Raw genomic sequence first — 21,651 nt, 5'->3', positions numbered from 1 at the left:
TTCGGGCGCCCTGGGCCGATGAAGAAGTGGAGAGGTCCCCGTGGCGGCGAGGGTTTGGTTGGTGGCAAGGATCAGTTGCAGCGGCGGCGGCGCAGTATCTGATCACAGCTAGAGAGAGAGATACGTGCACATACGAACCAGCGACATGCCTACTGCAGGAAGAGCATGCAAGCGAAGAGCTGAGACGAGCAGCATGACACTGGGAACAGAGACACAGAGGGAGAGGGAGAGACATTCGGACATGGGGTGAAGTCACGGCGGCGATCATCTCGGGGCACCAACTCAAAACAGAAGGTGATGTTCTGAGAAGCTCTGCGGCAGATCGGAAATCCGGCATGGTGATTGGTCGGGCCCAAGGGAAGACTGTGGGGGAACCACAGATACGAGTCACGACGACGACGACGACAGGGACGAGAGAGAGATAACGCGATGATTGTCCACTTGCACTGCGGCGGCGGGCACGGTCACTTCCGCCTGAGCCAATCATCCATCCCTTCCCGAGACACTGACGGCCTTTCGTTCGTGTGTTCGTTCGGTCTCACTCAACCCAAGCACGCGATCACCAGGGCTATCGCTATCCCGGGTACAAAAACCGAATGCATCGATATGCCGGATATCCCAGTGCGATATGAGGTGGAGGAATAGAATGCTACCTCACATGTCCTCCCACCGATCCGTCTGCTACGCCAAGGTGACATCGCTTCTTCTACCTCTCCTTACGCCTCTTCTTCTACTTTTCCTTCTTTTCCTTCTTTTTCTTCTTTTTGTTCTTCTTCGCCTGCCGCCTGTCGTTATCCCCAGGTGCATATGTATACGAGACGCAAGGCGGTGGTGTCCAGCGGACATAACATGCCGCGCGATCACCTCGTTGCTACCTCTCCACTGTGCCATCTCGCGTGGCTTTCAGTAGCAGAACTTTGATCGTCCGTGACATATACGCGAAGAAGCGCAGACCCGCTCCACGATAGAGAGAACACCAACCCTCCGCTCATCCGGGCATGCAGGCAGACGGCATCTCCCGGCCCAGAGCGAGGAGGGATTTGTCCTGCCTCTACTCGCACCGCGAAAACAAGGGGAATTCCGGTCCGACGGTGAAATACTGCGGGATTCGGCGCGCGGGCGGGAAAGCATTCCGAATCGTCTGAACTGTACAGTGGACAGGATCAACAGACAGAGGAGCAATCGTCATGCCCGTTCGGTACGTGTCGTGTGCTACCTACCCATGTAGATAAAAAATGTCACGCCTTGAGGGCCGGTCCATCACGTGCGAACCCTAGGCTTGACGGAAATCCACCAGCGCATGGATCCGTTTCTGCAGGGTGCTCTCATGGACCATGGATCATGGGGAGAGCCAGCCCGGGGCCGTTTTCCTTACTCACAGGCCTGAGGATACCCGCATATGTGCACACATCTCGCACTTCCCTATCACCCAGCTCCAGGGAGGTGCTCAGGTATATTATGATGTGTGTATAATCCAAGGCGGAATAAATTCGGCTGCGAGGAGGAGCGCGGAACCGATTCGACGCAAGACATGATCAGAGAAAATAAAACACGTTCAGTCCTCGATGGATCCCGATGTGAATGAAATGTGAAATGTGGGGTGGATTCGTTTCTTTTCCAATTCGTGTCCATTACAAAGAGTAATAAGTGGTAAAAATGACAACAGCGACAACAACACAACGTCTGAGGACAGCGAGAGTGGTGGTGGCCTTCGTGGAAAGAAAAGGAGGCGCACACACACACATATACATCTCTCGCCATCTATCCCTTTTCGTTGAACTTTCCTTTCCTTTCCTTTTCTTTTTGTTTTCGTCGTAGCAATCTCGATCGACGCGATGCGATGCGATGGATCGCTTGAGAGGGACACGCGCGTGCGGGACACACATAGATTTCGTGAGGGGAAAGAAAAAAAAACATGTCGAGAGGCGCTTTCCCAGCTCTCTCTCTCTCTCTATTTCTCGCCTTCGGCGCCGAGGATGATGGAAACGCCACAGCAAAGCCGCTCAAACCGCTCGCGCAAATGATGACCCGGCCCCGGCCCCGGGGATAGGATGACGACAGCAACAGCAACAACAGCAGCAACGACAACAGCGACGGGCTCGCTTACTCGATTTCATTCCCGCTTCGCGCGGGGAAGCCGAGGTCCTTGACGCTGGCGGGCGACGTCGCCGAGCCCGGGCGCGCGTCGGACGTCACGGGGGACAGGGCGGCGGGCGAGAAGTCCCGCTGGTCGGTGTCGTTCTGGCGGGCGAAGCCCGTGGGCGCGGTGGAGATCTTGTTGCCGTCCTCGTTGGTGATGCCCGGCTGGGAGACGTGTGAGCCGTCGGCGGCGGCGGCGGCAGCGACGGCCGGGGGCGCGTTGGTGGGGATTTCGGGGACTGGGGGCGCGCTGAGCGAGGTCACGCTGGGGCCGCGACTGACTTGGCTGGCGAGTGCCGGGACGAGGTCCGGGGCGCGGTCCATGTCGACCCGCTCGACGGCGCCGGTGATGTTGCCCTTGGTGTCGCGGAGGACGAGGGCCTGTTCGGTCTCGTCGCCGTCCTGGCCTTCGTTGGCGGTCTCGTAGCGGCTGACCTTGAGCAGCCAGTAGATTCCTCCGGAGAGGCAGACGCCGACGAAGGGCGCGGTGTAGTAGATCCAGGTGGTGCCGTCGAAGGTGGCGGCGATAACATCGGGACCTGATTGATAGTCAGAATCCATGTCGAGCATAGGAGAGCCGCGAACGGCAAGGGATATCAGGATCTCTTACCGAGGGTACGGGCAGGGTTCAAACTGCCACCGGTGAGACCGGTCGCGAACATTTCACACATGAACAGCGCAAGACCGATTCCGACGGGCGCAAGGAAAGTCGCCTTGTGCTTCTCACCCGCAAGCATGTAAATGGCCATCATGAGCATGGCGGTACAGAACATCTCAATGAACCATCTGTCATAAATCCATCAGTCATGCTCGATATACCGCTGTTCCGCGATCGGAGTACGAACCCTTGTGCGATGCCAGTCCCAGTACCCAACTTCGTCCGGGCGTTGATGCCACCAGGGATGACGAGTTGCGCGATGCCGGCCGCAGCGATGGCAGCAATGAACTGAACGACGAAGAGGATGGCAGATCGGTACCAAGTCAGAGCGCCGCAGAGGAAGAGGCCGAGGGTGACGGCGGGGTTGAAGAGACCACCAGAAACACGGAAGAAGACCCAAGCGTTGACGGCCAGCGAGAAGCTGTTGTGAAGAGCGAACCGTCAGCTATCCGAATTCGCACACATGTGGAAAAGATGGAAACATACCCGAAACCCAAGGACGAATACAACAGTTGGCTCGTATCCAGGGAGCCTCTCGTATTTGATTGCGTCTGTTCACTGGAACTGGCGGACAGGTTCTGCTGACCGGCCTGCGTCGCAATGCCGTAGGAGAAGAACAGGAAGAGGAAGGTGCCGCAGAACTCGGCGGCCGCGGCGACGATCTCGTTCTTCAGGGTCAGACGCTTGCGGAGGACGCCGAGGTCATGTTCGTCGTTGTACATGGCCGAAGGGAGTTTGTCCTTGATGCGCTTCTCCTCGCGTTTCCGGCGCTTCTCGCGGGCGATGTGCATGGCGTTCTTGGACTTCTTCAGCGGGTTGTGGTGGTGATGGTGGTGGACGTGTTTGTGGGTGGTGTTGGGAGTGGTGGTTCCATTGGTGGAGGCCTTGTCGATGTGCCCGTTTCCACGACCGTCCTCGAGCGCGGCCGGGGTCAGGAAGTCGACCTTTTCGTTGTTGGCGGCCATTACGGCGGTGGTGGGACGGGTGTCGTCTGTTGCTATTCGATGATGTCGCGAGCGGAAGGATGATGTGCTTGGAGCGAGGTTGTGTTCGATCGCTGCCGTGTGAGAGTGTTTGTGTTGGTGAGGAAGAGTAGGTGTGTGTGTGTTTGAGAGAGAGAGAGAGGACGAAAGGGATGTATGTGATGGCGCGCGTGAGGATATTCGGGGAGGACATGCGACTGACAAAGCGAGAGAGCGACGAAGAGAAAGTCAATGCGCAATGATGTAAATCGACGACCCAAACCAAACCAAACCAAACCGATTCCCATTCGATACGAGACTACCGTGACCACCACCCACATACCTCGAAACCTATACAACCTAGAACATATACAACCTAGAACCTTTCCCGGGCACGACGCCGCAGCCGCCTCGGCACGGTAAGAAGTTTAAAAAAAGGAATTGGAGAATATGTCCTGTGTTGGACTATACTGTATTATTGTGTTGGACTGGACTGGACTGGATCGGGTTGTCTGTGTCTCTAGCATCGGTGCCGGATTGTGATCTCGATGCTGCAGGTGGTGTCGTATGTAGACTGTGCCACTTTCCTCGCTGCCTTTCCCTGCAAGAAAGAAACAATGCTTCTTCTCCTCCTCCTCCCATCACATGCGCATGGATTGCAGGAGGAAGCGTGCTGCAACGGGCATCGGGAAATCCTCACGCTCAGACTGGGAGCACCACCACCCGGGAGTCCCGCTAAGCCTTTTTCCTGCATGACAGCGTCAACGGCGGGACCACGATCTAACCGGCTGCAGAGAAGCCTGCCAGTCCAGTCCAAGGGGAAATTGACAAATATCCGGGACGGGTGAGACGGACTCGTCGCCGGTCTCTGCGCGAGGGAAAAGCCACTGGTGAGATTGTCTACCAACGACTGAAACGTGCACTGGGAAGGAAGTTGGAATCGCCCGTCGGTCGTGCCTGTGCCTGTGCCTGCGACTTGGAGAGCGAGAGAGCCTCGACTGCTCGACGCGTTTTCACCGCAAGTAGCAAGCAGCAAGCACGCAAGAGACGGAGAGGTTCGAATTTCGAATTTCCTAGACGCTCAACGGGCATCAAATGGACCATGGCTGTCGAGTATCAGCGCCCTCCGAGAAAAAGCGGGCAGCACCTCCTCCGGCCGAAGCTGGTGATGTCTCCCATCAAGTGAGTGCGACTATGTTCGTATCACACCAACACAGCCTCACGGGAAGCAAGATACCGCAAAAATATGATCCTGCATGAAACAAACCTGTGGCCGATAAGGATACTGTAGTGTGTGTGTGTGTGGCACAGTCCAGTACATCTACTACCTGATGATACACCACATGGGCTTCGCTTCACTGCAAATCGATAGGGAAACAGGCAAAACCAAAAAAATCAAAACAAAAGGCTGGGTAAACGACCGTTGCAAGAGTCCTACTAGGCAGATCGGGGTGATTTCTTTCTCTCCAACCGTCGCGCGCGCCCTCCCCAAATCGGGAAATGCTGTGCAACGATCGCCAGAACGCCCGCCGCCCGTGACGTCGCTCTCGGGTTTCAGGCGAGCCCTAAATCAAAGCTGGGAAATTCTGCAGAGCTGACGAATGATAAGCACGACGACCTCGATAAGGGAGGAATGGATGATGTAAACGTCCGATTTGGCCCTCTCACTCACTTCGCGCATCTCAATGTGCAAAAAATCCACAGTAGAGGGCTCTCGATGGGAGATCTCGTCCGGAGTGGATGATGTCAATTTCTTCTCCCTTGCACTGCTCGTCATCCCGGGACCCTGGCTCCGAGGTTGTGGTTTTCTCTCGCTCCCATCAGGCATTGGATGACGGAGGGACTAGAGGACATACCTTCTCCCACACATGGGTTTCGACGCCGTTCGCGCATCCTGATCTGCAGGCCGCGGTTGAGGCCATAGCCGAAAAAAAACACCAGAGAGAAAAGTTCGGTACGTCATGACTGGTTGGGAAATCCGCCGTCTCACCTTCGCGAAACACATGGGCGGCGCGGGTCGCGTGAGGAGGACCTGGAGCGCTGTATACACACACGCACGACATGTACAGTATGATGCCATCTCGGCAACGGTGGAGGGCGTTGGGGAACCACAGATCGCTACTGCTGCTACTGCTACTGCTGCTACTGCTACTACTGTGACGATTCTCTTCTTCCTGCGTGCCGGCCGAGGAATGGTACCTTGCCGTTCCAGTCCCACAGGAATGTCTTCTACTCGAGTCGTATGGTCATCCATCATACCTGCATATGGTGTTCTGGGCCCGCGCAGATCATCTCATGCCTGAGGCTGATCCGATCGTCGTCTCTCGAAAGGGTCCTCTACGATGCTGCAGATCGCGTGCACATCACTTCCATCTATGCAATGTCTGCATGACATGGGGGGCACCCACCTCCGTCATACATTTATTACATAATCATTCGTCTACGCCTTTATACAGTAGCAGTAGTACTGTAGAGGAGCATTAAGCACCGTGGCAATAACAATGACCGTGAACACTCAGGTACGCTTACTCATCTGGATGATGACCATCAACCCTATCCTCTCCCAGGTTTCAGACTCCTACAGTGTAGCAACTACCCATCACCCAGCATCTGCACCTCCCAACCTCACCAGATCCCTACCCTTCCCGAACAATAATATCATCATCAACAACAACAACTCCATGAGAAACATCCTCCGAACCCTCAAAATGTCGTCGTCCGCCAGCAACACCGCCGCAAGAAAGACCCTCGACCCCAAAACCTTCCCCCGCCCACCCCTCTGCGAGCCGACCGCCCGCCACCTCGAGATCAAATGGAACGGCCAGCTGATCGCGGACACGACCTCGGCCTACTGGGTGCTCGAAACGCACCACCCGCCGACCTACTACCTGCCTCCCGCGTCGCTCAAAATCCCCATCCAGAAGAACACCAAATCCTCCATCTGCGAGTGGAAGGGCCGCGCGACGTACTACGACATCGCGAACCCGGCGGATCCCGCGGAGGTCGTGAGGAGCCGCGCCTGGTCCTATGATGCTCCGACGGCCGGGTTCGAGGGCATCCGGGGTTACCTGAGCTTCTACGCCGGGCCCTGGGAGTGTTTCGTCGACGGCGAGAAGGTCGAGGCCCAGCCGGGGGACTTCTATGGCGGGTGGATGACGGGCGATGTGCAGAGGGAGGCGGTCAAGGGAGCGCCGGGCACGCTGTTTTGGTAAAGCGGGTTTGATGGTTTGGAGGTTCTCCTGTTTTGACTATATCAATTTGACGATTGTGCTGGTGGAGGGAGTTCAGTACTGTAATTTAACAATATCGCTCGCGGCGGCAGTCCGTGTAGTATCTGGCGGAGTGAACACCTCCAGAGCTCGGCACGCATCTGATTATCATCAGTCATCAGAGCGACGAGATATCAGGTTAGTCATCGGAGTTCTCTGGCCGATCTGGCTGAATCTCTTCTCGCTGACAATAACCATTGCGAAGTCAATTATCCCACCGACAGCCCGAATACCTGCTCAATGGCTACACGGATGTGGGGAGTCGATCCCCAAACATTCATGTTCCATGAAAACTAACGCAGACGGAATTTCAACAGCCCGCGACCTTCCTTCGCCTGCTCGGAAAACTGTACAGGAGCTAATTTGCTGATGCTTGGTGTTTCTTTTGGGACGTTGAGTATGTTTTCGGGAAATGGCCAAAGAGAGAGAGGATGGTTGATTGCAATCTGATGGTGCTTCTGAGCATTGAAAAGGGCTTGCAGCGGTTGGTCGAGATTAGTCATCAGGAAGACGAGACATCAGGTTGCCTAGTTAGTCATTCATAGATCGGAGCGCGCCGCCCGATATCACCAATACCTGCCTCGACGTACATCAGACACGATCTGACTGATACTCTCTGTCCGTCGCAATCATAATCATGCAGTGCTTCTCTATCAATGACGTCTTCTGATAAGCCATCACAGGATGGTTGAAAACAACCCCGCCCAGCTTTCGCCTGATGAATCGTGACCGAGATAGTCTTTTGGGTTGCGAGAGCTTTTGTTGTGAAATCATGGCCGCGATTACCGGGATGCCCCAGCAGTATACTAATTCAAGTCACGCTCCTGTCACAATCACAAGTACCATATTTCCGGCCACCGTCGAATGTTCCAAGTAGTCCCGCCGATACGACCTAGGGGGTACTTAGCATCGTCGATGACTGGCGTCAGTTCCTTTGTTCTGTCCCCGCGGAGCCTCCAGTTCTGGAATGTGTTGAGCGCTCGCGATTCTTTCACGTGATACTTCTGCCAAGGTTAATTGCTGAGGCTGACTCTACAACCACTCATCTTTTTTCCCAGAACATCATGACTGGTGCTTACAAGTTGGGATCTTGCTGAAATCACGGTCTTAGGCTCTCCCATCACGTACGACTCTTCACAACGACCAGCTATCAGTCATGGCCTCCTCCCAGAACAAGTGCTCTCGCCTTACAACACTTGGGTCAAGACTCCGAAAGGACTTGTTGTCAAACCTTCAGCCAACGTCAGCGCACGGTAGAAGCTCCCCGATGGTATGGGCCTGCTGGCCAAGCTTGCGCTGGAGTTACGCGAGAAGATCCATGCGATTGTCTTGTCTCAAGAAGCTGCTGATGGTATGAGACAAAGAATATATCTGAGGACTGATCGGCAGGTGCGCATCCGTGATCGCAATCTGCCTGGCTTACTCTCTGCCTCCACTTCGATTCAAGGAGAGTGTTTGCCACTCTGGCGCAGCTATGTCATCCTTGACTTTCGCCTCATGCGCCAGAGCGGCGAAGTCGAATTCGTACTGAATTGCCTGGAGGCATTCATCCACGCGGTCACACGAGCTAACCTCGCCCGTCTTCTCCACAATGTCGCAATTACAGGTCTGTCCTCAAACACAGGTCTCGGTCGCCACAACAAAGCCTTGACACATGGCGAGGTCCTTGCTGCCGCGAAAGTTACCGAGATATGTCACCAACATGGATTTTCAATTCCCAAGCACGAGAAGTATGATTCCGATGGTTGGCGTGAACGATATATCGTGATGACACTCCTCCTTCCGGCTGGTTATATTGGCTACAAGGCGCACAAAAGAGGCTGGACGGATGCACACCTCCAAGATCAGATCAATACAATGTTTTCCGAAGGTGATTTCCATAGTTTGCACCGTACCACCAATACACGCGGCTCAACAAACTTCGGCATTGCACGAGTGGCGTCAACTTCCTGTGACGTCCATGTCGTGTGCAATGTGAAGTGGCGACAAGAATCGTGGGCCGGCAAGTGTCGCATTGTCATTGTCGATGGCGAACGGTGGATACGGCTGAGTCGCAGGTTCTACTTCGGTAATTTGGACGACGACACTTTGGACCAGTGCCGACCTAAAGTGTGTGCGGATGCGGATTGCTGGTATCATTGGTATGGTGAGACCCTCTACGACTCGGTGGTTGGTTGCGAATCCTGCCGACCTATTTTCGATGCTGGAATTGAGGAATCCTCCATTGGACAACAAGATCTGCGACACGCGATTGGCCTGTCGTTGCCATATGCATGTTTCTGTTCTGTCTTCACGGGCGTATTTGTAGACTGGTTACTGCAGGTTTTGCGCACTGCAAGGTCATGAATCACAGTTGATGTCTGCCAGAGCCTTTGCTTTGGGATATTCTGAAAAGGATCATGTTTTTTCGTGGTGCAATCAGCATACCGTCTATCACCAACGCAGTAGCAGTGCCTGAAGTTACTAGATAGTTCTGGATTCTTAGGTGGTATCCTGAACAGTTGCAAGTGACGTGTCGTGTGTATATGCCAGTGGGAAGGATTCCACGCTCATCCACGCCCGTGTCACTTCCGCCTTTCAAGCATAAGTGCAGCTCCACTTTAACCTGGAAAACACCGCTCCTGTTTCTACGAAAAAGCACGCATTTGATCATGTATCGCAACGGTTCGCTCGAGGCCACCAGATAGCAAGAGGAGATGCCGAAATCAAGCGACCGCTCAGAGCGTTGTCGCGCCTATAAAACGAAGTCCGCTCGGCTTGCTCGCCAGACTGCCAGCTGAAATCCGCAACATGATTTACAGCATGTTGTTGGTGGGGCCTGAGTGTGAGGTTTCAGGAGTCACAATGATCGTTCCACGAGAACGAAGATGTTCTATCAAGGACAGATGGGGCATAACAAACTTGTTAGGTACATCGAGAGCCATTCGGCAAGAGACGCTATCCTTTTATTACGGTAACAACACTCTGTTCCTACCAGTTCGGCTTGACACCACCTACAGCTACCTCAGTTTGATCGCGTTCAGCTTCACGCAGATGAACATCGCGCATCATCTTTCGCACATCTCTGCAATCCACTTTCCACAAGGCGACTCTTCAGTCATAGAAACTCTTGCTGCAGCCCGTATCTCCAGATTGTGCTGCCAGTACAACTTCACCATACGAGGCCTGGACAGCTCATCCTCCATATTACCCATCAGTACAGGTCTCCCGGCTCGCATGCTGGGCTACTAAGCGCACCTGCAGGATTGGACAGACAATGAACTTTTTGCACGGGTTCAAGAGTTTTGCTTCAATCCGGCTTACAATATCTGGTTCAGTCCAACATCTATCTTTGCGGGAGAGTTCGTGACGGCTTTTCGTATTAAAACACCTAATCGATCAGGACCGGCACTGGGCATGATTCTAACAGGCGTGTTCGCTCGGAAATTCGACCTAGACTTCACATCGGACCTGAAATCGGCGTCCGATCAGGAATCAGATTTAGAAGCCGATGATGATATGGTTCTGCATATTGACGGCCGGCTGATACGGTTTCGAACCGAGGAGAAGTATGGAAGTTTGGAATACAGCGGAGCGAGGCAATGCGAGCCTAGTCTCTGCACTAATCCACATTGCTGGCATCACTTCTATCAAGAATACATCGGTCATCACACCGAGGAGTGAACGCCCGTCCACTGTCCGTGGGCTACGTGAGTGAGAAGTCTGTCACTCCAAATGAAGAAAAGCATGCAAACGTTGCGGGACAGCCTCCTCGAGGGTACGGTCATGGGAGCAGAGGTTATGATGTGAGGATGTGCTCGGGTTCCAGGACGAACGTCGATCGAGAGGCATGTTCTGGCGCAATACCGTCTGCACTACTCTTCGACCTTATTGATCAAGAACGAACCTGCTCAACATTTGAGTACCCTATACAGGTATCGGTCGCATCGAAAGGGCCTCTCCGATGATTATGCAGGCACACAAATGAGGGATGTCCATTTCGGCACCCTGGATTGTGAAAGTATAGAGGAGTGCAGTCCGACTGACTTGCATGGACACAAATTTGCTGGCATTGTTGAGTAGAAGGAGCATACATACAGCAGAGCCGTTTTTGAGCTGGGCAGCTCGGAATGTACGACAGCAAATGGTCCTTAGAACACTCATAATCTCATAGTTCTCCGACATGTCAAGGGTTTGTTGGGATAGCAATTATTGGAAAAGCCAGCACATGGTGCTCATCATCGCTCTTTCATCGATGCTGCGTCGATGGGCGCTGCCGACGGATCAATCCTCTGTCGACCTGATTACTTCGGACTCTCAGACGTTTGTTACAGACACCTCTTGAAGGTCGTCCAAGGACCCAAAACACGATCTCGTCTTGATTCTGCGTCCCTGAAATTCAATGGTGGCTTCGATATTACCAGGCTCGCAAGGCGAGTTCAAGTAGGAATTGTAGCCGTAAGCTAGAGGCCGTCGGAAATTCTCAATGCTGAATGTGAAGTCGGCTTCGGCATAGGAAGTCGCTTTGTTCCGAACAGCGCGGACAGGACGTTCTTTGACGGGCGGCGTGACTGTGGTTCGAATGGCAGTTCTGGATCGTGACGTCTTCCGTGACTGTGACTCCATGAGTGCCTGCATAATGTAATCCACGAGCCTGGATCGTAGCTCTTCGTCGGACCATCGTTCTTGATACGCCTGGAAGCCAATGATTCTCGAAGGAAGCAAGAGCTCAAAGATCCCGGGCCTTTCCGCAGCATCGCGGGTGTAATCGTAGACTTTGATGCCGTGCTCGCAACAGAACCTTGTCAAGCGAGCAGGTGGGAGCCGCAGCGACAGATCCCATGACCACGTGTAAGCCGTGATGCAGATTCCGACGCGGATTTGTGGAATGAGGTCGGCCAGACCCAGATTCCTGTAGTTCCGTACCATCAGGTGAAGCCAGGATAGAATGCGATTCATGTTTCGATAGTGAACCTCGAAAGTGATGACGTGACTGGCGAGCCAAATTGAGATCGCTTCGCGCCGTATCAGCTTGCAGACTGTGAGCAGTCCGTGTCGGACTTGACGTGTATCGATGGAATAGACTCGCTTGATGTAGTAGAAACGAGGGTCTCCAGAATCATCCTCAGGCGCATCGTGTCTCCATTCGCCCAGACTCATGGCCATGTGGTAGATGACGTTGCGCAATTCACCTGGGAGTCTGAAGAAGAGCGAGAGTGCTGCTGGTTGTCGGATCTTGGTCCTTCTCGATCGCTTCTTGCGGCCAGTGGAAGTTTTCGTGCGCTTGGATACCATGGTGAAGAGAGTGAAGGTGATTTTGTATAGATTGAGGGCTTCACGCCACAGATTCGACGTTGTCTGACACAGAATGCTGGTCAGGTGGATTCTCAATTGAGGTCAAGATCACATTGTGAAATATGTCGTGCGGCATGCGCGTGACCCGGTCGCGGTTGCAATGAGCATAACATCACATTGTGGGAAGTCACGCACATTGGACAGCCTATCTCTCACAACAAAGTTCAAGTCATAAAAGCTTCGGACGCGATGATCGAACGCTCTGTTACCTGGTCACCTAGATGCAAATATCTCGTAAATACAATTGGACCGGAAGTGGTATAAACCACGACTACTGCGAAACCCGTTCGCCTGCTGGGAATGCAGGTTGGCCTGCTAGTAATAACTTGCATTCCGGCCTCCATCAACATCTACGTCTCATCGGTGCGGCAGCTCGAGAACGACCTCACATGAGTATTATTTCCAAATGAATCCTCTGAATTTCCCCAACGGCCACCGGAGCATTTTACCATTGCAGCTTGAATGCAAGTCGACGAGAAAGATTGACAAATGATTGTTCCAAACTGAACGAGCACGTGAGATCTATGGGTTTCGCAATGGTTCAAAAGATTAGAGATAGTCAGGTCGCCGAATGGTCGTTTCGACACTCAAGACCGATATCCTGCGGATTTTCCGGTCTTCGGGTTTTTTTCTGCATGTGATTTCCTTGCTCATCTTCCGTACTGAACGTGTCGAAAATTTGAGTAGTGGTAATGGCACTTTCACATGTTTCCCTTCGACGTCTGCCTGCGTTCAGTATCCATAGTACCTGGTACCTGTGATCAACGATCATAACACATGACTACCTAGGTACGAACGCCCATCATACTTACGATACTCACGAGACCGCTATTCTTCCTTGTCTTTCTTCCCTCTTTCTTCACCTTCTCTCAATCCCTCGACCTTCCTCAACCAAAATCAAACCTCTTCATACTTCATTCCTGGTCAATCACTTTCAAGCGTTATCCTTCCATTCAAAATCAACATGTCGCCAAGTTCGCCATCAGCCGCTATAGTCAAGTGTTGGAAGAAGAAGCTCCCACTGGTTCACGCAAAAATCGACGAGAAAGAGAAATGGTTCTTTGATTTCCCTCCGGAAATTCGCAACATGGTGTACACTGCCATTCTGAGCCCGAATTCTAGCAAGCCACAAAGCGCACGTCTCAAGTTTGGGAGATGGCCAGGCGGGGCGAGAAGATCTGCTGTCTTCATACCCAACCTTCTTACTGCCTCTCAGACAGTGCGTCGAGAAGCTTTGCCAATATACTACAAGACTCACAAAATCGATTTCTTTACTCACACCCTTCGTCTCAAAACCGCGTTCAGGCGTCTAGAAGAGATCGTCCGGTATCATACCAGGAACAATCTCGGCGACTGTCTCAATGAACTTCATGTGGAGATCATGATCGCCCAGTTGTTCCGGAATGACCTTCGTGACACCATGGAAATCTCACGAATCTGCTGTAAACATAATATTAATGTCCAGCTACATCATCTTGGGCGGTACCGAGCTATTACAGACCAACTCGCACCTATCATTGCAGCTCGCATCGTCAGTCATCATGCATTGACGAAACGCTGGCCTAGTTTGAAGTGCCGAGCTGGCGCCTGCTGGGTTCGTGACAATATACAGTATCATGAGCACACCGAACCCGAGATGGCGGAGAAGCGGAGTTTATCATTCATTAGAGCATACGTCCCCTGGAACAAAAAATTTGGAACACTTGAGATCGACTTCATCTACCGGCTCCAGCACGGTCTCGACCCCTTGCAAGCCGTACCACAGCGCATGAATTTGGTGGTCAAGTATGAAGGACGCTTACTCCTTGTCAAGGATCCTCTGTCGTTAGGACCACTCGAGGGCAAACATGTCGAAATCTGCGATTATGCAACTTGTGTGAAGCCAAGCTGCTGGCACCACGATCTGACCAAGCATCAGAAATGGATGACTGATTTCCTCGCGAGCACTCCTAACTCTTCGAGCATTTTGAAAGCTTGAGTATTGGAGATCACAATTTCACATGGGTTTCACGAAGAATTCCGCATGTGCTCTCTAACATATGCCACTGGCAGATCAAGCGTACTCATGATCTCTATTTTCTCTTTCTATTGCTTGTGACACAGCATTGTCTTACTTGCGCCTGTCTCTTCATATCTATCCTCTTTACTTCCTTCAATCGACTCACCTTTGTGTTCAACACCACCACTCATTTCTACAGTCACACACACTTTCTCAATCCTTTCCTATCTTTCATCAAGCTTTTCACTATACGCGATGCCCCCCAAGCGTAGTCTCAGCCCAGATGCTGGCGCCGAGCCGAGGAAGAGATCGAAGGAACGCGCTTGTGAGGAAAAGGAAGAGGGTCAGGGATATCTGAAGGGAGAGGTAAATGGAGAGGAGAAGAAAAAACAGAAACACATCTTTGAGTTGTCACAAGAAACGCTTCACCAAATCTGGGAATTCACTCTCAACCCAGATCCTGATCGACCAGGAGAAAAATACATCCAACGCCTGACCGGTAGTTTCCTGGGAGAGACATCTCAAACAGAGTACAAAATGCCGGGCCTCCTTCTGGCTTGCAAGTCAATCTTTCGTGCAGCTCTGCCACTTCACTACCAAGGCCACATCTTCGTTTTCAGTGTCAACATGAGGCATATGGATATTGTTCTGAAATGGCTCCGGGGTCGGCGCAAGTTCCACAGGGATATCAAGTTCATGGACTCTCTGCGCTCTTTGCAGGTCCACATCAAGCTCAGTCCCACTCATGATGATTGGCACGCCGTGTACATGCCGGCTCAGATCACCAAGTTCTGCTGCAAGTTCGGTGTGACGGTCCGATTCGCCTCTCGGCTCTATCAACAATTCCTACCGCTGCAATTTGCTCCTATCATCGCAGGCCGCATCATCGGCTACCATGCCTACAAAGAAAGCTGGAAATATCGACTCTTCTTCTCCGCCACCTCTCACATCGCTAAATCCCTCGACTTCACACGATTCCCGGGAGATGTAACTGATCTCTTTGGACCCATGGTCCAGCATGTGCATGCCTCACCGTGTAATGACGACGGCAAATTCAAGATCGACTATCGAGTCATCTACAGCGTTCCTCGCAGTCCCAACTCCCTCGATCAGAGAAAGGTCAAAATACGAGTGGTGGTGAAGTATCAAGGACGCCTAGTTCGCCTGAAGGACCATCTCTCCTGCGGGCCGCTGGAAGGTGAACACGTCGATGTTTGTGACTACTCGAATTGTTCCGACGCGAGTTGCTGGCACCACATGCTCAACGAACACCAGGATTGGCTCGCCGATCTCCTTCCGAATGCTCCCCAAATCCCTCAAAGCAGTGCCTTCGCTGCGTAGAGCGCAGAGTCGGAGATGACGACGATACTGGTCGCATGCAAGCTTCTGGCAAATTCGAAATTTTGATCGAATGGAACAGAGGACCATGTATCTCGGACGTGCGATGCTCACAATAATTCCCACATGACGATGTGTTTAGGGAGCGGTTTGCAAGCATTGGTTCTTCAGAGTTTTCCGTCAGATACTGGCGTTCGAGGCGGAGCTTTCAGACATTGGCTTTCAGAAATTGGCATTCGAGGATTGACTTTCCGGTATTGGTGTACTGGTATCGATTTTCCAAGGACTGGCTCAAAGCAATTGGCTTCCATGGACGTGCTTTCCATATTTTTTTGTGAGTATATTGGCTTCCGGGGCTTTGCTTTTCGTGATTTACGATTCAGGATCAGCTTTCGGGTGTTTTGGTTTTCGGGGGTTTTGCTTCTCAGGATTTGCTTCGACGACGAACTCCCCAAGATCGGTAATTGGAATACTGGCACTCACACTTCAGCCTGATCTGCGCATCGGATTTTGTCACAATGAGTGCATCTCGTAATGTTCAATGCAAACAAAATCTTTGTCTTCATAGAAAAGTTCATTGGTTGCCGACCTCTTATTTCAATCGCTCATCTCCACTAGCCAGCTTCCCAGATCTATCCTCCTTTGCATCGCATCGTACCCATCGCGCAGTAGAATCACGCAGTGACCTTCATAGCATCGATCCTCCCCGTCCCTCGACTCGAGAAAATCGCCATGATTCCAAACCCAACATAAAACAACGCGAGCGGATACGCGACCAGCCCCCTCATATTCGACATCCGTCCCACGACGCAAAACATCGCCGAGCTCGAATACGTACACCACGCGATCGCTCCGCTGACCAGGATGTATCCGATAAAGGAATCAAGCGGCAGTACCACACCCAGAAGACTTGTGATCACCAGCGGTAGGAGGCAGTAGCCGAGTACGGAACTTGAGCGGCCGAGGGTGAGTGTCGAAGAGAGGTTTGTTGAGCCGTGGTAGGCGCTGTGTGGGTTTTGCGCGGCGTTCATTTCGTCCTGAGAGAGCGGCGGGGACATCATGCTGAAGACGAAGTTGAGGCTGAGTGCGCCGAGGGCGGCGAGGCCGCAGACGTAGCCGAACCAGAGTTTACCGGACTGCGTGACGCGGCTTGTGTCAGCCCTCAGGCAGATATTGGTGGAGATGCGGATGTCTCTGCGCGATGTGCAGGACATGTTTACGTGGACTTACCAGGAGTAGGAATGTGCCGAATAGGGCGCAGAACAGGAATGGTCCTGCGAGATCTGAGTCGTCCATGATGTGCTGGTCGATGCGCGCCATGGGATTCAGCACGGTAAGCGTCTAGGAGATCCTCTCGTTAGCTGAAAGCGCTCCCACTTCTAGCATCGCTCCTGCCCTTTCAGAGATACCCACCTTTGTCTGGATATGCACAAAGTTCACTCCCAGCTCTTCCAACAGCGGTGGTTCGCCGGGATACCCTTCCGTGCCAAACGCCGCCAGCCATCCCGTCCTCAACCCATCTTGCCCTGTGCCCATCTGTCCACTCGCACCAGGCTGACCGCCGAATGCCCCGAAGCCATAGTTTCCAGCTCCTCCGCCTGAGCTTCCGTAGCCGCTTGATGAGCTTGGGTATGCTTGGCTGGCGGCGCCCCTGCTGCCTCCGTTGCCGAAGGCTTGGAAAGGTGTGCTTTGGCCTGAGACGGGAGGGGCGTCGGAGTATGAGGATTGGTAGAAGTTGAGGTTGTTCTGGGCGGAGTAGGAGGGGTTGCTGCCGGCCGGCTGGTTGTAGTTGTAGGACATTGTGGTGGTGGTCGGTGGTTGGAACTTCTCGAAAGAGGGTCTGGCGGTGGGCGCGCGCCGGAGGTTGTTTCACGCCCTTGTCCTGTGCGGGCCTTGAGCTTCGCGGTCTTGGATCGAAGCTTGTTCTTGTGTCTGATACTTGTGACAGCTCTTTGTTGAGTCTACTACGACTTGTTGGCGAATGGTATAGCAATGATTTGTTTCGTGCTGGCGAAGAGCTATCCTGGGAAGCGAGTGCAACGGAAATTTGGCAAGCTGGCTTGTGGTCGGCTTCGTCATGCAGGGCATATTAGGGTTACTGACAGTCACCCTTTACCAGTATTGGAAGACTTCAAATATGTTTGCGGCTGCCTCGTTCCATTGCAACGCTCATTTAGTTATATGAGTTGTACGGAAACCCTTGTACGTCAGAATACGCACGTTAAACCCAAGACCTCTTAATTCTGGATCGTCTAGACGTTATGAAATCGAAATTGATCTAGACAAATCAAGATCGTACGTCGCTAGGAACACCCATAGCCACCACCACCGCGTATCACGAGCGGCGCAGACACGTCAAGAACGAGTGCATCGCTCGAAAGGACTACGCACCGATGATCTTGAAGACTCGCAACGTGCCTCGTTGAAGCGATAGTGTTTGTACATTTGAATGTGGCTCATCTGCCAATGTCCCTGTTGTAGGCGGGCCGCTTCTCCTCTCGCGAAATAGCCACTCGCACATAAGGAGTCTGATCCAGTGCTATTGGCCTTCCTACCGCGCTCCCACACAGAGAGATAAAGCAAGGTTCAATCCATCAGCGCGTCTTTTCCTTCATCAACTTCGTGGAATGGGCATCAAAAATCTCACAACTCGGCTGCAAGGTCATTCCCAACGCTGTGTGCTTGGAAGTTCTGGAGCGGAGAAGCATTCTATCGCGCTCATCGATGGACCCGGACTAGTACACCATCTGTACTGGGCATACGCTGATGGTATCAATGCCTCCGGAGTGTCTTGCACACCGTGTGATTACGCCGCCACCTTAATTGCAACGACTCGATGGCTTGATGAGCTAAAGTTATTTGGTTTCGATATGTAAGTGTTCTTGTTCACTTCAATATCACGGTTGTGCTGAGTCCAGATCAGTAGAGGAATCTTCTTCGATGGATCACTTCCTGCCTCGAAACGGGATACCCGACTGGAGCGGCTGCAGACATACAGCACCAAATTGAAGACTTTCAGAATTGCATCAGATCCAATACATAGTGCTCAGATCATCGGAGATATCATGAAGTTCCTACCACCACTGCTTGTAGCTGCCATCGTAGAGGCGCTGTCATCTCATGAAGAATATGCATCGGTGACCTTTGTCGTACCAGGCGAAGCGGAGACATTCTGCGTTGCTGCTGCACGATCTTCAGATATTGAAGGAAAAGATATAACTATCTTCTCCGACGACAGTGATGTTCTCGTCTATCAGCTGCACAAGCAAACTCGAGTGGCTCCTTTTCGGGAACTGCAGGTATTGGGGGATGAAAGTCGGAGCTTATTGAGCGGGTTCTGTCACTATCCGTGGAAACTTGCTAATAAACACGACAGCGCATTCGAGAGTCTGACCGAAGCAGCATTCTTTATGAGTCTTGATCCGTTTTGCTTACTGAATGATGCCTTCAAGAAAGCAACGGCGCTACAGCGGTCGCAGGATGAAGAGCAATATTCTCGACTCATATTGTTCAAACAGGAATACGCCGCGCAAAACGAGCTTCGAGATTGGAATCTCATTTATCCCGATCGAGAGTTATGTCGTTTGCTTGGCAGGAGAGACGCCAGAATCTCCGAGCTTCTTCATCAGACAACTCACAACGGATACAAACCTAGCGCCGGAGTCGATCTGGAGATTTTCCTACCCTATCTCTTAGAAGATGCTTCACGTACGACAGCATGGGAAATCGGTCGCGACCTCCGCATCGTGGCGTACTCAACCCTGCTCGGCTTCGCGAACAAAATGAATAAGAATCTGCGAATCGCAGAACATACGAGGAACGGCAGTCCTGCCGGAGTTACTGCCACGAGTCTCTTGCTTATGCCGCGGGCTGCTAGCTTAGAGGGTATCAGAGATCTTCACGGCCTATTGCAGCATAGCTATAACCGCTTTTCCAAGCTCACATCAAGATCGCTTTCATCCTTTTCTTCCTCGGCATCATCGTCATCTCAAGTGATTACCTGGCATTTTGTCATCCTACACCTCTTCATCCAGGATCTGTCTGACTCGCAGAAACCATTGCCCGATGTATCAGACCTCATTCATATACTCTCCGGAATCAAAACGTCGACCGCAACGTCTTCGTTCGGGAAATCATCTCGCAAGCAGCAAGACGCGTACCGCACCCAGTGGTGGAAACGCTTCCATTTCGCAGCGCAATATGAAGCAATGTATTATTCCTTGCGCATCCTCAATCAGCTTCTGCGAGCTTCACTCTATCCAGCCCATATCAAAAAAGCCGACGCAGCACCTCCGCGCTCCTTCATCACGACCCAGGATGATCAGGCCGTCATACGACTCTTGTCTGTTCTCGATACACTGCCCAGCATCATCGACTTCTCTTCTCCGCCTATTCATGCCTCAGTCAATGGTGACAATACGACCTCGCGAGAGCAATGGAAGGAATGCTTGGCGGGGCTCATCTCGGAGTTCCAGGATCAGGAAGCTCCTCTGCAATCCTATCACGCGAAAACAATCGAACGCAAGTCACCAAAGCCCGCCCCAGCCATAAATCGGCAGACAAATTCCCGGCTTGCAACGATCGGGGCAGGTGAAAGGGCCAAGAGCAAAGTGCAGCCGCTCACAAAAGCCAAACAGACCACACCCAACAGCAAAAATCCATATGACCTGCTAATGGAATCCCCGCAAGAGGGGTGGTAGGCGATTGAGGACCGCATAGTCCTTGAATGTCAACTTCGCCTTCGGGAGACATATGACGAAGCTTGAAAGAACTCTTCGACCGAACTCCGGGTGGTCGTACCTGAATGAGTTTCATCCCGATCGATGCCAACAGGTTCAGGTCAAGGTCACGATCATGGTCATGGTCATTCTTGAATATTTGAGACCAGACACCTCGTCCAACAGCCGAACCTCGCATCAATAAAATTAAATCGTCCTCCCTCCCCCCTCCGGCCGCGGGTACAACCCACCCTGCCGCTTCGCCAACTCGTAATAATGATTGAAATTATGCCGATAGATCCGATCAAAGTCATCATTTGCTTGGTTCTGAGCAGCATCATAGTGCTGTTGCTGTGCCTGTTGCTGAGCAGGGTCGTTATAGAATTGTCGGAAATACTTGCGGTAGGCTTCGTCGTCGAACTTGGTGCCGTCCGCCGCGGGTTGAGCTGTGGTGGTGGTGGTGTAAGGAGGTCGGTATGTGTAGGGGTGAGGTCTGGGTGTGTAGGGTTCGGGTTCGTGTCTTGCTGCGTAGGGGCGGGCTCGTGGCCGGGGTTGTAGTGGTCTTCGGGTCGGACGGGGGTGGTCTTTCAGATCGTGGCTGTAGGCTCGACGGTGACGGGCGTGTTTGCGGTCTTGCTCACGAGCGAGTTCGTGGAGTGGAGTGGTGCGGTAGTATTTCGAGGAGATGTGTGCGGGAGCCGCGCGGGGAGCGGACATATCGAACGGGTTCTGATAGGGCGGTGGAAGAATGCCTGTGGCTGGCAGCTGTGCGTATTGCGGTGGAGTCAGGTATCGAGGATCCGATGTCACGTAGACGTGGTGGTGATGGTGGTGCCAATGGTGATGATGATGTTGGTCGCGGCTGCGCTCGGTGATATATGGCTCGTAGAAATCCATGGTGGATGCAGAGGACGCGCTCGTGAAGGACATTGACAGGCTATGAGGGTTCTTTAATATCCAGAGGATAGTCTTTTTTCAAAAGATGTTCCCGAGTCAAAGTCTCCAAGAACCTTGAGACATCAAGAATGACCTGCCTGTTTCGATCCTCATGGAGCGGGTAGACGACATTTCCAGTGTAGGAAAAGATTTACTACATTCTTTATCCAGCTGAGTGGAACACAGAAGCGATGACTGTATCTATGCCTTGCTTCCCGATGTCGTACACATTGATATCAGAAACAAGAAAATTCTCGCGTTGCACGAATTTTCGGTTGGGCTGACGACATACAAGTCG

The 21,651-nt window shown here is 52.5% G+C and overlaps 11 protein-coding genes across 11 annotated transcripts; 5 read left to right on the top strand and 6 right to left on the bottom strand.

Annotated features, from left to right (window-relative positions):
• Positions 1-1,588: 1,588 nt before the first annotated feature.
• Positions 1,589-1,914, bottom strand: K489DRAFT_377067 (uncharacterized protein). The gene has a single exon (XM_033604073.1). The coding sequence runs from the start codon at positions 1,884-1,886 to the stop codon at positions 1,632-1,634; it is 255 nt and encodes an 84-aa protein (XP_033463670.1). The 5' UTR covers positions 1,887-1,914; the 3' UTR covers positions 1,589-1,631.
• Positions 1,906-4,009, bottom strand: K489DRAFT_377066 (aquaporin-like protein). The gene is made up of 4 exons (XM_033604072.1): positions 3,284-4,009; positions 2,985-3,218; positions 2,750-2,925; positions 1,906-2,678 (listed from the first exon to the last, which is right to left on the bottom strand). The coding sequence occupies exons 1-4, from the start codon at positions 3,760-3,762 to the stop codon at positions 2,104-2,106; spliced, it is 1,464 nt and encodes a 487-aa protein (XP_033463669.1). The 5' UTR covers positions 3,763-4,009; the 3' UTR covers positions 1,906-2,103.
• Positions 4,010-5,480: 1,471 nt separating this feature from the next.
• Positions 5,481-6,184, bottom strand: K489DRAFT_121610 (uncharacterized protein). Its single transcript, XM_033598970.1, has one exon. It carries the CDS (start codon positions 6,014-6,016, stop codon positions 5,603-5,605), a length of 414 nt encoding a protein of 137 aa, XP_033463668.1. The 5' UTR covers positions 6,017-6,184; the 3' UTR covers positions 5,481-5,602.
• Positions 6,167-7,453, top strand: K489DRAFT_377064 (DUF427-domain-containing protein). The gene is made up of 2 exons (XM_033604071.1): positions 6,167-7,166; positions 7,234-7,453. The coding sequence occupies exon 1, from the start codon at positions 6,261-6,263 to the stop codon at positions 6,969-6,971; it is 711 nt and encodes a 236-aa protein (XP_033463667.1). The 5' UTR covers positions 6,167-6,260; the 3' UTR covers positions 6,972-7,166; positions 7,234-7,453.
• A 463-nt stretch (positions 7,454-7,916) lies between these two features.
• On the top strand, positions 7,917-9,611 carry K489DRAFT_121650 (uncharacterized protein). The gene has a single exon (XM_033598971.1). It carries the CDS (start codon positions 8,301-8,303, stop codon positions 9,372-9,374), a length of 1,074 nt encoding a protein of 357 aa, XP_033463666.1. The 5' UTR covers positions 7,917-8,300; the 3' UTR covers positions 9,375-9,611.
• A 1,713-nt stretch (positions 9,612-11,324) lies between these two features.
• K489DRAFT_407348 (uncharacterized protein) lies at positions 11,325-12,302 on the bottom strand (the record flags this gene model as incomplete). The annotated part of the gene is made up of 1 exon (XM_033607355.1): positions 11,325-12,302. The coding sequence occupies one exon, from the start codon at positions 12,300-12,302 to the stop codon at positions 11,325-11,327; it is 978 nt and encodes a 325-aa protein (XP_033463665.1).
• Positions 12,303-13,230: 928 nt separating this feature from the next.
• K489DRAFT_121385 (uncharacterized protein) lies at positions 13,231-14,478 on the top strand. Its single transcript, XM_033598968.1, has one exon. The coding sequence runs from the start codon at positions 13,327-13,329 to the stop codon at positions 14,338-14,340; it is 1,014 nt and encodes a 337-aa protein (XP_033463664.1). The 5' UTR covers positions 13,231-13,326; the 3' UTR covers positions 14,341-14,478.
• A 138-nt stretch (positions 14,479-14,616) lies between these two features.
• K489DRAFT_367819 (uncharacterized protein) lies at positions 14,617-15,702 on the top strand (the record flags this gene model as incomplete). Its single annotated transcript, XM_033602894.1, has 1 exon — positions 14,617-15,702. The coding sequence occupies one exon, from the start codon at positions 14,617-14,619 to the stop codon at positions 15,700-15,702; it is 1,086 nt and encodes a 361-aa protein (XP_033463663.1).
• Positions 15,703-16,373: 671 nt separating this feature from the next.
• On the bottom strand, positions 16,374-17,499 carry K489DRAFT_312964 (Yip1-domain-containing protein; the record flags this gene model as incomplete). Its single annotated transcript, XM_033600899.1, has 3 exons — positions 16,374-16,835; positions 16,930-17,040; positions 17,113-17,499. The coding sequence occupies 3 exons, from the start codon at positions 17,497-17,499 to the stop codon at positions 16,374-16,376; spliced, it is 960 nt and encodes a 319-aa protein (XP_033463662.1).
• An 827-nt stretch (positions 17,500-18,326) lies between these two features.
• K489DRAFT_367817 (uncharacterized protein) lies at positions 18,327-20,399 on the top strand (the record flags this gene model as incomplete). Its single annotated transcript, XM_033602893.1, has 2 exons — positions 18,327-18,571; positions 18,623-20,399. 2 exons carry the CDS (start codon positions 18,327-18,329, stop codon positions 20,397-20,399), a joined length of 2,022 nt encoding a protein of 673 aa, XP_033463661.1.
• A 112-nt stretch (positions 20,400-20,511) lies between these two features.
• K489DRAFT_121291 (uncharacterized protein) lies at positions 20,512-21,547 on the bottom strand. Its single transcript, XM_033598967.1, has one exon. The coding sequence runs from the start codon at positions 21,345-21,347 to the stop codon at positions 20,625-20,627; it is 723 nt and encodes a 240-aa protein (XP_033463660.1). The 5' UTR covers positions 21,348-21,547; the 3' UTR covers positions 20,512-20,624.
• Positions 21,548-21,651: the final 104 nt, after the last annotated feature.

Source organism: Dissoconium aciculare (genome assembly GCF_010015565.1).
Source record: "Dissoconium aciculare CBS 342.82 unplaced genomic scaffold K489scaffold_2, whole genome shotgun sequence".
In the NCBI taxonomy this organism is placed as follows: Eukaryota; Fungi; Ascomycota; class Dothideomycetes; order Mycosphaerellales; family Dissoconiaceae; genus Dissoconium; species Dissoconium aciculare.
This window is presented reverse-complemented; position numbering and strand designations above follow the sequence as displayed.